The sequence below is a fragment of the Lipotes vexillifer genome, unplaced genomic scaffold, assembly GCF_000442215.2.
Source record: "Lipotes vexillifer unplaced genomic scaffold, Lipotes_vexillifer_v1.1 scaffold112, whole genome shotgun sequence".
Classification (NCBI taxonomy): Eukaryota; Metazoa; Chordata; class Mammalia; order Artiodactyla; family Lipotidae; genus Lipotes; species Lipotes vexillifer.
In genome coordinates, this window is record NW_006776285.1 from 2087925 (window position 1) to 2102199 (window position 14275).

At 38.2% G+C, this 14275-nt stretch overlaps 1 protein-coding gene across 1 annotated transcript in view; it reads left to right on the forward strand.

The window, feature by feature from the left end:
• The window catches only part of UTRN (utrophin), a 503258-nt gene that overhangs the window by 165077 nt on the left and 323906 nt on the right, over nucleotides 1-14275 (forward strand). Inside the window, 4 exon segments of the mRNA XM_007450323.1 lie at nucleotides 3790-3903; nucleotides 4893-5048; nucleotides 9053-9223; nucleotides 10976-11155. Coding sequence (XP_007450385.1) covers nucleotides 3790-3903; nucleotides 4893-5048; nucleotides 9053-9223; nucleotides 10976-11155 — 621 coding nt within the window.

Consider the following 14275-nt stretch of genomic DNA (forward strand, 5'->3'; position numbering starts at 1 on the left):
GTCTCCTGCACTGCACACAAATGGCTGCTAGTAGTGAGCTTAGTGATCTAAAAACCTTTCCCGCACTCTGTAGCCACAGGGTAGGGATGCCTTGTGAAGCTTCTGTTATCAGGCATTTCTAGAGTTTGGGCCTTTCCTCATGTACTTGGCTTCTTTCTGCTGAGCTGAATTTAGCCGGGTCTAGTCAGAACTGTCATAAGCAGTAGTTCTTTCAAACAGCCACTTTTGAACAGTTATGTGATGGAACAAGCATTAGTGTTGGCAGCATTTAAACACATTAAACAGATGCTTATGCAAATATGTACTCACCCTGGCTACTCATTCCTATGAAGTGTCTGTTAGGAATAGACACCAGAACCTGAAGTGGTAATTCTTTCATGGGGTTAATCTTGGTAGTAAAGCACTTGATTTTGTAGATCTGAATAATACTAGCTACCATTTACTGCATACCTGCTCTGTACCATCTCTGTTTTTCAAAACAATCAGGCGAGGCAGTTGTTATTATTCCTATTTTATAGGTGAGCTATGGATGCTCCCTGAAGAGAAATTGAGAAATTAGTTTCTCAAGGCCTCATGGCTGGTAAGATGCTGAACTAGGTATCCAGACCTTGGTCTTTCTTTTCATGGAGCACACTGCCTGTCTTAGAAATCAGTGTGGTCAGGATTACCTGCAGGATTTTTAGTCAGGAAAACACTTTTCAGATTCCTCTCTGTTCTCTTTGTTCCTATTGGGATGATCAGTTGGTCTATGTGGCTTGTCTATGTCTGTTGCTTCCCTCTTTCTTTCTTATGTTTCACTGTAAGAGGAGGGGCAGGTATGTGTGAATTGTGTGTGCTCACAAGGGTCTGTATGTGTCTGAAGGAGGGAGGAAGGGGCTTGATGCCGTAAAATTTCCTCTCCTATGCCAATGATGGGGATCACTGAGGCTGCTTGCTTCAGTCAAGGCTGATTGTGGTTAAAACCTTCTTGGAATATAATGCTTCCGTATAAACTTCAAAAAGTCTTGGCCCAGGAGACTATCAATTTTCCTTATTCCAAACAAGATTTAATGAATTGCCCAGTTACACAGCAGTAATGCTGCCTTGAATTCTTAAAAAGTTCAGACTGGAGATTAACAGTGCAAGAAGTGGTAACAAGTTAAATGGACAGTTAAAAAGGCCCTTTATGAACTCTGTAGATACATTCGTACTTTCTCTGTTTTTGCACTTTTATCTTTTATACACCCCACTCCACCCTGCACTGATCATGTCTTCCTAAGGAGTCTTCTAGGATAAGATCTGAGAATGCTGGAGCAAACCCAGAAGAAGAGATATGTCACCAGTTGAAAATATATAAGAGTAGTGTGTGTGTGTGAGAATAGTGACAGACAAGCTGAAGAACGGAGGGAAAGGAAGCTTGGGGAAAGTGCACAGTGTGACTGAAAGGGCTTTCAAAGCTTGCTTGGGAGGAGGGGAACGAGGAAGTGCTTGCACAGGGTGGTATAACATGAATAGAGTAGACAGAAAGGCCCAGCTATATAAGCACTTTTTGCTTCCCATCTTCATCAGAGAATGACCCTGTAAACTAGAAAGTGGAAAATGGTCATTATTGAGGGTGCATTAGAGCCTGAATTATGAGTTAGATGGAAAAACGACGCAGTCCTTCAGATGCCTAAATCTACATCCTGAGTAGCGTGGGATTTTACCCATGATCTCAAGGTCGGATTATGCAACTTGTGAGGAAATTACCAGAAAAAAAGTGGAGATGGGTGAATGTCCTAAATAAGGGGGAACATTATTTTCTAGAAGCTAAAGACCTGAAGTAAGCTTGATGTCAGTTCCTGGCAAAGCTATAAATGAATGATCAACCAGAGATCTTATATGTGCTTAGGATAGAATGTGGTGGTCACCAGGAGTCAGCATGGATACCACTCATAAGCCTTGTCCAAACGCATTTCCTAAGTACTGCTTGCTTTTATTTATTTTTTGGAGGAGGATTACTAGATTATTAGATAATACAGATTCATAGTCTCACATTTCATGTGTGCTCATTTAGTTGAAATAATGCTGACAAACTATCATTTTGGGTAAGTCTTGATATCAGCAAAGTATTTGAGAAAATCTCTTATAACCTTATCAGAAGGAAGTGGAAAGCTACTTAGATGCTAGAATTATGTTGATTCCCATGTTTTGAAAACGAAGCTGAAAGTTTGTTGGTTAATGAATGAGATGGTGTCCTCATGGGGGAATACTCAGGTAGGCACTGTAATTGGCCTTATTTTTCATCTGGAAAAAAACCCAAAACCCAACCCAAAAAAACCCAACAGAAAAAGGATAGCTCACTGTCAGATTTGCAGATACGAGAAAGCTGGGAGGCACAGCTGATAAGAAAGTGGAGAAACTAAAAATTCAAATCATTCTGTTGGCTTTTTATTGTTGTAGTGTTAACTAGTATCGTTAACATAACAAGGCAAAATTTAATATTTATAAATATCAAGTTCTGAATTTATTACAGAAGTCAGTTAAACAGTATGGAATAGGGAAAATGTACTTTTGAGGTAGCTGTGCGAATTTTGGAGTTTTAGCTATAACCATAATATTATGAATAATATATATCTAAACAAATTTTAAAAAATGAAGGAAACAAAACCCAACTCTACAATAAGAAAAATAAAACTGAAAAAAAATTTAGATGGCATTTTCTGAATGTAATATCGATATGTAAAATACCAGTTAGGTTCCATCTTCATCATTCATTGCAACATTTTAAGGATAAGAGTACTTGGTTCTCGGTGGCATATTTTAAGTACATTAAAAAGTTGATGTAATTTTCAGAGCATGTTGATCACAGTGTTGATTGCAGTATCTGGGTATCATGTACTAGAGCATCATGGAAAGAATTGGGAGTGTTTAATCACTAAAAGACTAAGGGAAGACATAGAGGCTGCCTTCCAATCTGAAGGTTATTTTTGAATAAGATAGTTAATTTATTTCCATTCCTAGGGAGGAATGAGAAGCAAATAATTGAGGAAAGTACAAGGAAACAAATTCAGCTCAATGCAAGGGAAAATAACAAATCAGACTCTAACCAATGATGGATGGGGGACCTTGGAAAGGAATGACCATCACTTTAGTTTTGGAGCTCAAGTTGGACCTAATTATTTGCATTCTTCAAGGTCCAGTTCCAGTGTTACTACCTGTCTGAAGTCTCAGTCTTTCTGCAAAATGTTCCCTTTCTCATTCCCCCCAGTACCACACACAGTAACTGGATTACAGTGGGTGCTTAGTAAATGTTGGATGAAAGAATGGAGCTGGGTAGTGGACCATACTGGGTTCTTAGATAACAAGGCATCGAACCGCAGAACTAAGAAAAATCTATTGTATTCCCTCCACTGTGCTATTTATTTACTCCTGCTTTGAGTAGCCAACTTAAGGAGAGAATTGTTCTAAATTATATGAGAATGAAAGATTTTTAAGCTGATTATACCCAGAAAAGCATTTTTTACCTTTAATATGAATGCTTAATCATAGATATTGCTCACGTTAAGCAAAATAACTTTGTTCACTGGAGAGTGTTTCGAAATTTTTAGAATGATCACCAAGATATCATCTCATGAGGATTTTAGGCAACAATGAAGAAAATAATTATTTTCAATGTTGGAAGTTTAAAAAAGAAAGAAATAAAATAAATGAAAATGATGCTATCAGAGTTTTGAAAAGTTGCCTTTTTCCCAGTAGCAATAGATCTTGAGATGTAGTAGGTTGAATGCCACTGAGTAATATCCCCCTTTGTTATTGTGTTTGTTTTAGGCTGATTCGAAAGTCATTGAGAAGTGGATGGATGGTGTGAAAGACTTCTTAATGAAAGAGCAGGCTGTCCAAGGAGATGCTGAAGGGCTACAAAGACAGCTTGACCAGTGCTCTGTGAGTTCTGCTGATCTAGGGAACCCGCTGTTCTAAATAACATTTTCTTCTTTATTATTTGCTGCTCTTATTAAAATTTTAAGAATATGACATGACAATAAACCTAGATAAAATATCTTTCATCATAAACCTTTTTTTGACTTTATAGCTAGTCAACAAATGACTATTTTTCATATTTCTGTTTTCGGCCATGGTTATAGAATTTAAAAAAATTTTTATTTCATATTGGAGCATAGTTGATTAACAATATTGTGTTAGTTTCAGGTGTACATCAAAGCGATTCAGTTATACATATACATGTATCTGTTCTTTTTCAGATTAAATTTTGGGTGTAGAACATAAGAGCAATTAGTTAATTAGTAGCTGCTGTTTTTTTTTTTTTTTTGCGGGATGTGGGCCTCTCACTGTTGTGGCCTCTCCCGTTGCGGAGCACAGGCTCCAGACGCGCAGGCTCAGCGGCCGTGGCTCACGGGCCCAGCCGCTCCGTGGCATGTGGGATCTTCCCGGACCGGGGCACGAACCCGTGTCCCCTGCATCGGCAGGCGGACTCTCAACCACTGCGTCACCAGGGAAGCCCAGTAGCTGCTGTTTTATGTACAGTGACAATCTTAGTGTCATAATTACCAGTTGTATATTGCTTTTATTGTAACACATGGTGAGGCTTTAAGAAAAACATATTTTACAAATGAAGTTTGCCAGTAATACTTCTTGCATTTTATATTTGTTGAAATCATTAGGCTTCTCTAAATTAATTAAAAGTACTATTCCCTGCTGAGAGTCAAGTATTTCCAATCTAATTTGGCAGATGGCTATATGAAACATCCAGGTGAAATGAATTTCTTAAGACAATATTTCTTAAGTAGTTAAAAGTCCTGACTCCCAAGCAGTCTGTTCTTAAAATATTTGCAGGGATACAGGCAGACAAACTGTAATAATGGCATCTACTTATATAGGCATGAACCCAACAAGGGCTTATGTTATGTTTTCAGGCATTTGTTAATGAAATAGAAACAATTGAATCATCTCTGAAAGACATGAAAGAAATAGAAGCTAACCTTCGAAGCTCTCCAGTTGCTGGAATCAAAACCTGGCTGCAAACAAAACTAGCTGACTACCAAACACAACTGGAGAAATGTAGCAAAGAGGTGAGTTTTTAAACTTCACTGCCTGTGGTTTTCAAGAGGTAGATAGTGGCTTCTCTTGACAGAGTAAACTGATGTTATAGCCCATCCAGTTTGAAAAACTGTGGTCTAGAATAACTACAGCATGGGTGGCAGGCTGGGGCCAGAATTGGGTCATGTTTTTTTAATGAAGCGAGGGTGCTATTGCACCTTTGGCCCCTGGGTGGGAATGAACTTAACATATTCAATAAAGAACAAGAAAGTTGTTGTAGCTGGAATACAACTACAGCTACTTTGACTTTTATTTCAAGTATGATTTTACATAGAAGGCAGAGTGATTTGAGCAAGGAATTGATACATGATAGCTCTTTTAAGATCACCCTGGCTTCCATGTGGATAATTTGCTCTGGGAAAGCAAGAAAAATGGGGAGAATACTTAAAGGTTATTGCAGCCTTGGAGAGAGAGGATGGCCCCTTGGACTAGGGAGATAGTGGTGGAAGTCATGAGAAATGTTGGGTTGCACTATATTTTGAAAGTGGAGCTGGGAGTCTAGTAATGGATTAGATATGTGATATGAGGCAAAGTGAATAGTTGATGACAGCTCAGGACTTTTGCAAAGCTTCCACTTTGTGTGAATTGTGGTGCTATTTACTGAAATGGTGAAGACTCAAGGAGAAGCTTTTGTGGGAGCAGGTAAAGTGATGCTTTCCATACTGGAAGGATTAAATTCAAGATTACGAGACATGCAAATGGGGTCTCTAGCACTTACCACTGGCCAAGGATGCTAAGGGGAAATGCCAGGAGAGCGTGAGACCCCAGGGGCCAAGTGGAGAGAGCTTTCCACAGTGCTCAATGCTGAGGACTGCTGAGACTAATCAGAACTGGAAAGCAAGCTTTAGACTTGACAAGATGATCGCTTTTATGGACTTTGAGAAAAGTGGTTCCAGTGGAGTGGTGGGAAAGAAAGTCACATTGGAGGATGTTGAGGAGAGGAAAGCAAATGAAGAACTGGGGCAAGTGTAACCAACCTTTGAGAATTTCTCTATTCAAGGGAGCTGAGAAATGGGGTAGGTGCTGGAGGGGATGTGGGGATCCAAAGAGCCGTTTCTGTAATTTTTAAAAATAAGGGGTTTTACTGGAAGTTTGCATGCCAAAAAGGACTTCACTTAGAAAGAGAAAATGATGCAGAAGAGATTGAGAGAAGATAATTGCTGAAGCCAAGTCTGTGATTAGGCAAGAGGGGATGAGGTCCACCCTCTAAGTGAAAGAATTGCTATTAGGTAGTCCCTCTGTGGTAATGAAGGGAAGGCAACTATGTGTACGGTGGGAATATGACGTAGTTCTCTTCTGATTGCTTCTGTTTTGTTAGTGAAGTAATAGTGAGGTTGCATACAGCTGAAGTGAGTGAGAAAGGGGTAGAAAACAAGAGGAGAAAATATGAAATGCAGGAATACCCCACAGACAGTTGTGTAGATAGTACATATCTCTAAATACAATTTTTTTTTTTTTTTTTGGTATGCGGGCCCCTCACCGTTGTGGCCTCTCCCGTTGCGGAGCACAGGCTCCGGACGCGCAGGCTCAGCGGCCATGGCTCACGGGCCCAGCCGCTCCGCGGCATGTGGGATCTTCCCGGACCGGGGCACAAACCCGTGTCCCCGGCATCGCCAGGCGGACTCTCAGCCACTGCGCCACCAGAGAAGCCCCAATACAATGTTTTTTGTTTAATGTTTATACACAAAAATTTTATATTTGCATCCCCGAGTATTTTATTTTGTTTCCCCCCAAATTCCTTATTTTTATTTTTATTTTTATTTTTTCCAATACGTGGGCCTCTCACTGTCGTGGCCTCTCCCCTTGCCGGACGCGCAAGCTCAGCGGCCATGGCTCCGCGGCATGTGGGATCCTCCCGGACCAGGGCACGAACCTGTATCCCCTGCATCGGCAGGCGGACTCCCAACCACTGCGCCACCAGGGAGGCCCCCAAATTCTTTATGTTGAACAAGTTCAAATTTAAAGAAAAGTTGAAATAACGGTCAAGAGAACAGCCATAAGCCATTCCTAAATTTGCCAGTTGTTAATGTTTTGCCACATTTGCCTTTTCTCTCTCTCCTCCTTCTCTCTTTACATACATACATGCACACACAGGCACACACACGCATACCTTTTTTTGTTGTTATATATGTAGTTTTGATGGGAAGTCGAAAATATTACGACATTTCACTCCTAAATGCTTCAGCTTTTGCTTCTTCCATGAATGAGGACAATCTTCTACAAAACTGCAGTATCATTGTCACACTTAAGAAAATACTTTCATAACGTCATCTTATATTCTAGCCAAATTCAAACTCCTTTAAATGTGCTATAATTTGATGACATGTGCTTGAAGGAGCTGGGGTTTTTTTTAGGAAGCAAATAAGGAAACTGGTTTGGAGGTGACAGTGAAGAGCAAGGAAGACAATAGCTAGATGGGTAGATAGGTAGATGCTTAGGCACATGTAGATATTTAGATCTGTGTATCTGTTTATCTACATATATACATACATACACATAAGACAACATAAAATTAATTGTGGATTATTATTGTTTTCAAAGTATGGGAATAAATACATGGGAAATTTTTAAGTGTCTTCAGCAAGGAGGCAGCCACCTGCTATGTAATTATCTAAAGCAGTTCTAGACTATTGTATATCACTGCGTAGTAAAAGGTTGAAGAAATTTTGGACAAACATAGTGTTGCCAAATTTTTATTTTTCTAAGAAAAGATAGATATATAAAATCAACAAATAAAAACAGTCTATTATATGCATGATATCATGAAAGGAAAAACATCTTAATGCCAAAATGTAGAAAGTATATAATCTCAGATAATTAATGATAATTTTCAGCTTTTCTTTTTTTGAAAAGTTTGCTACAGTGTCTTTATTTTTCTCACTTCTCTGTGGATCCATGAATATTATATAACTGACTAGTGTTTGGAAACTACTAGTAAAAAGAATTTTGGGGAAGTGGGGCCCTGAAATCTGTATTTTTTAAAAAAGTCCACTAGGTCAACAAGACTTGGGAAGCAGGGCTGTGTATATTGCTGGCAGTAGCCTCTCTGAGTGCCATGTGGGGCAGTGAAATACAAGCTCCTATTTAGTGCCTGTCTATTTTTATGACTGTGATCCTGTTTGGAGAGTGAAACAGGAGGGCCACTAAGTATTCCCCCTTACTCTCGAGAGAGCCATCCTATTCCTGAACTGCCCCTTTGTCACCATCAGTGTCACAGCCAAGCAAGCCCTGGCAGGGTGACCACTACTGCAAGATTTCATTTGAGTGGGAGGTTGAATAGTGAAGTAAGCCCTGGATGATCTGTGTGGTATGATATCTTCTCCCACAGAAGTCAGTGTGTGGTTAGAGGGATCTTTCTGAAAGATATTTTTAGGCTTCTTAAAATAGTTAAAAAAGCTATTGAACCAGATTCAGACAAATACCTATTTTCTAATGTAACTTTTTTGTATCTGCGTGGAATATACAAGTACAGTAGATTATCAAAACCAAAATTTTGTAAAGCAGTGTTGTATCAACATCTTTGATAGCAATCTACTCTTCTCTGCTTTTAAAAAGTGCAGTCTTAATGGGGAATCCTGTTAAAAAGGAAAAAATGGACATTTTGGTTGCTTCATGTTTTTTTTTCCCATAAATAAGGTTATAGTAGATTTCCTTGAAATATATGCTTTTATGGATGTAGGTTAGAGTCCTTCAGTTGAGTATTATTCTGTCAACAGTTATGTATTTTCAAAATTATAATAGGTATTTCCAGATTAATGTCCAAAATGTGATACCGAATCCCAGTTATAATTATTGTTTTCACTATTGCTTATATTCCACAGCATCAGCACAAAATGTTTAAAGAGTTTCATCTGAATTTTAAACCTTAAGACTCTTTGTGGAAAGTTATTACCGTGTCTTTTGATATTAGAAACTAGAAGCTGACATTTAACGTATCAGGATTTGTTTATTCGAGTGAATGGCTTTTCCTTCCTAGATTACTATTCAAAAAAATAGGTTGTCTGAAAGTCAGGAAAAAGTGGTGAACCTGAAAAAAGACTTGGCAGAGATGCAGGAATGGATGACCCAAGCAGAAGAAGATTACCTGGAGAAGGATTTTGAATACAAGTCACCAGAAGAACTTGAGAGTGCTGTGGAGGAAATGAAGGTGAGGCTGGACAGTCAGGGTCAAGAGGCTTTCTATCTCCCCTGCTGCCTTTAAAATCAATCAGTCGGTCAATCATCTGCCTAGCTGTAAGGCCTGATAATGTACATATAATCTTTCACAGTAAGATTTCAAGTTATAAAAAAACAACAACAACAAAAAAAGGAGGTTCAGCTGCCATGATTTTACTAGGGCTAGGAAGCTGAGAGTCCACATGTTAACTTGGCCCATGAGTTGAGTCTTGAGGGCCCCTGAGAAAATGTCTTACATTAGAACCTTGGTGAGCCACAGTAAATGACTCAAAAATTTTGTGGCATCAATTATATTCATAATGTTGTGCAACCATCACCACTATCTATTTCCAGAAATTTTCAAGAAGAATTATTTTTTGTAAAGAACAAGAGAGACTTCCCCATTAGGTTGGGGTTTATCTTTATTTCACCAGCTGTATTCTTCCAGCTAATACATGGGGCACACATGAATACCAAAATTTGGTTGGAGCAGGTGAGAGGAGCATTAGGAATGTCGTCAAGGGATTTAATATCAGTTGGGTCCACAGGATGTATTTCCTGTAAACTTATATTTCTGTGTCAGTAGTCTTGCACACTCTCTTTTTTTATATAATAAAAGAACTGGACATCATTCCCACTTTCCCAACACTGCTTCAAGTGTCCTTCAGTGTCGAAGCCAAAGGAGATAGTGTCTTAAAAGCTACTTTTAAAAAAATAAGAGTTGCAACTTGCCTACAAGTATAACAAAAGCAAACATCTCTGCAGATATTTTTTTAAAGGATTGTTTTTCACCAGTACATTATTGTGTATGAGTCAAAGTAAATAAAAAGGACTTTTATTGTAGTATTTTCACAGAAACACTTTTTTTAGTGTAGCTTTCCTTGAAACTTTAAAAATATTCAGTATATAAGGTATTTTAAAGGTAGCCTACCATGTTAAGAACCATCTTATTTGCACTATTGACATTGTAGTTCTGTGGGGTTTTTTTGTTGTTGTTCTTGTTTTTTTTTTAAGGTCACTAGGAATGAGAATTTTAAAAAATGAAATTAAAACTCTTGATTGGGCAACATTTAATTTTTATTCTGCCAAACAACCATTAGGATTTTAAGAAAACCACTACACTTAATTATTTTATCCCAACCTAGAGAAATTTAAAACCATTAAGTAGTAAAGAAAGCTACAAGAGAAAGTGAAAGGCTGTTTGAGGTTGATTTTCCTGAGTATGAGACTTCATCAAGCACAGAAGGAGAGTCAGGCGGGAAGCTACTTTTAGATCAGATCTTCCCAGTATAACTTTGTCATCTTTGAAATGCTGTTAATTATCAGAAGAAAATATGTTTATATTATTTTTAAAGAATACTTCTACCATGGTGCACTTCCATTTTTGCTCGACTTCCAGTGATCAATTAAAATTAATTCACTTAATTCTTATTATGGACCCAGACTTTGAAAGTGCTTCCTATCAGTAAACATAATTTGGGATAACTTAGGTGTTAACAGTGCTGTTATTAAATGGAAATGTCTGCATGGGGACTGTGTACATCGGGATATATAATGAGTGAAATTTTGTAGTTAGCATTCTTATTTCGCAAGCACTCTCTGTAGGGATTACCTAATAATGTTCAGATTAGGTAGTTAGAATCATCTGGATGTTTTAATTTTGGCTCAGTTATTTTTTGAAAAAGAAAGAAATTGGTTCCTGAGACAGGGAGCCAGTTTTCAAGTTCATTCTGTCTTGGAACAGAGGGCGAAAGAGGATGTGCTGCAGAAGGAGGTGAGAGTGAAGATTCTCAAGGACAACATCAAGTTATTAGCTGCAAAAGTGCCCTCTGGTGGCCAGGAATTGACGTCTGAGCTGAATGTTGTGCTGGAGAATTACCAACTTCTCTGTAATAGAATTCGCGGAAAGTGCCACACGCTGGAGGTATGGTGTTTTTTCACTGATGCATTTCTGAGATTCACATTCTGTAATGTACCTGCTGCTTCCATATCTTGGGAAAAAACCTCCATTTTTCTTTTCAAATACTAGATCGTAAAAGAAAAGTAGTTTTTTCATGATTGAGATAATAATAATAACAGTAGTAGTAATTATTAAATAATAATTTAGTAATAGGTTGATAAAAATGAAACAGAGAAAAGAAAACTGGAGAGCAAGATCTGCCTTCAGTTAGTGGAAGTTTCTTGGAAAAGTAGGTTCTTAGCTTTAGACATTTATTGTGAAGTCAAGGTTTTCAAGGTTTTTATATTACAGATGATCTGTAGAGTCTGTTCCAGTCCTAAAATTCTAAGACATATACTGTGAGTACCTCCTTTTTTTTGCCTTGTTAGTGCACAGAGATGAATTGAGGTTTCTGTTTTAGAGCGGTGTCTAAAAGTATAGGTTTTATTTAGAGTGAAAGAAAGACCAACTTGAATGTGCTGGTATTTTGCTGGACCATTTCCCCTACCCTGGCCATAGGATTTAAGATGTAGATGATTCTATGAGTTGTTTTTTTAATAAAATTAAGTTTTTGATTGTTTGCTTTTGTATTAGTGTGACATTTGTCACATCTTATTGAAAAGACTTAAGAAGGCCTTCAGTTGATAGCAATTTAAATTCAGTTCAACCTAAAACAAATGATTGCATTGTGATGAATCCTAAAATGGTAATCACAACTGCAGTATTTAAACTAAATTCACTCATTACTCACTTGTTCTGAATCTATAAAATAAGTGTAATTTGGATTAGTTAATAAGAAAGCTACAAGTCAACAAAGCCTCATTCTTTAATATTAAGATACTGCCTAACTTAAAACACCTGAGGTTACTCATTTGAGAATTTAACATTCTGTGAACATAATATGTAACATTATGTATGGCTAATCTTAAGTCCCAGTAGATGATCCTGGAATTGAATTCTACTACAGTCTTGTCCATGTTTTCTTCTCTGCCTTAATCACCCATGATTTTGCTTTTTTTTGGTTTGTTTATTTTTCTGTCTATTATTAGCCAAAGTAACTGCTCACAATATGTTTAAATAATCGAGTCCCCAGGTTATCCCAAGCTAACAAGAGACCACCGTGAATTCTGTGTCATTTCTTCACACTGTCTTTATGACCCAGAGATGACAGTTTGAGAATGAGGAATGAAATATATCAAGGTTTTAGTATTGCCTGCAGAATTACTTTTAGAATTATTTTGGAATTAGTTTGAGAGAAGAAAAGGAAAAGTGTAAGAAAACAAAGTAGATAAAAGAGAAAATATGACACCTTGATGCCTTTGAAAGGGGAAGTGATAAGAAGAAAAAAGATTTCCCAATGGAAGCATTTTTAAAATTATGTGAGGGATTACCGAGAGATCTTGGGTAGAAACAGCCCAAATTTCTAAATTAGAGTAAGGATGCCTTTCTTCCAAAGAGTCCAACTTTATTACCTTGATTATTTCTAGATTCCTTTAAAATGTTTTAAATCATGAAATATTTAAAACTTACAGAAGAGTACAGATGATATTACTAACACCCATATACATATCCCTCAGCTATAACTAATGTTACATTTTGCCATATTTTTCCAGATCTTCTTTTTCCAAATAAAATTAATTGGCATTACAGAACCCGTTCCCTTTTTCCCCATCTCATACCATCTTTTGATCCCTCTCTTAAAGTAATCATTATCTAGAAAGTGATGTATAATCTTCCCAAACATGTTTGTATATTTTTAATATATACACTTATGTTTCAGTTATTAATTGCTGTGTAACAAACCTTGCCAAAATGTAATGGCTTTCAAAAACAACCATTTATTATTTTTCATGATTCTATGGGTTGATTTGGCTCAGCTGCATGGCTCTTCTGCTCCATGTGGTTTATGGATATTCCACTCAGGTCCACTCTCATCCACCAGGTCCCCTTCCACGTGGCCTCTCAGGTTTATGGCTTCTCTACAGCATGGCAGCTGGCTTTTAAGAGGGAGAACGCAGAAACTGCCAGTTCTCTTAAAGGCTAGGTCTGCACTTTGACACAGCATCATCTCTGTAGCCTTCTTTTGCTCTAAGCAAGTCACAAGGCCAGCCCACATTCAGGGGAGGGGAAGACAATTTCACCACTTCACAGGAGTAGCTGTAATAAATTTGTGGCCATTGTTAATCCAGCATAGTTCACTCTCTGGTCATAAGTTAGTTACAGTCCTTCTACATGCAAAATACTCTTACACTCTCCCAGGGACTCCTAAGGTCTTATTCAGTACAGCATCAAGCTCAAAATCCAGTATCATGCAATCTACATCAGGTGCAAATGCAAATGTGGCTCCTTGGAACAGTTTTCTTCAGGTGCAGGTGTGTGGGTGTGGCACCTCTTGATCTGGCGACCCAGGCACTAAAAAGATAAGTTATCTGAGCCTCATATACCCAACACAGTGGTGAGATAGGTACAGGAAAACCTCAGTGGACACTCCCATTCAAAAAAGGTTGGGGCAGTGGAAGGTGAAAAGAGCAGGCACTGGCATTAGTGACTCTGAAATCTAATGCTAGTAGTTCTGAAATCTAGCCAGATACGTGTAGTCAGGGCTCCTACTCTCGGGCCAGGGACTGTTGCTTGATTAGGGGCCAGTCTTGCTTCTTGTGAGAGCTTCTCTGTAAGCCATCCCTTCCTTCCCATAAGAAATAGGGCTCTGCTTGCAGCTGAGTAGATTTCTCAGCCTGCTTTCTGCCTATAGAAATTTGGGGGACCAGACACCTCTTTTCCTTTTTAGTCTTAGCCAGGGGTCGCCAGATTACAGCCTGTGGGTCAAATCTGTTTTGTGGCCTGTTTCTGTATGGCCCAGGAGCTAAAAATTGTTTGTATATTTTTAATTTTTAAAGAGTTGTTAAAAACAAAGCAACACACACACAGAAAAAATAAAGAAGAATCTGTGACAGAGACCAGATGTGGCCTGTAAAACCTAAAACATTTACTATCTGGCCTTTTATAGAAAAAATTGCTGACCCCTGACCTGGTAAGTATTCCTCATATGGGGTGTATGCTACTAGAATGTGTCCTCTGAGTCAGTGGATCTGAAAGAGGACCAAC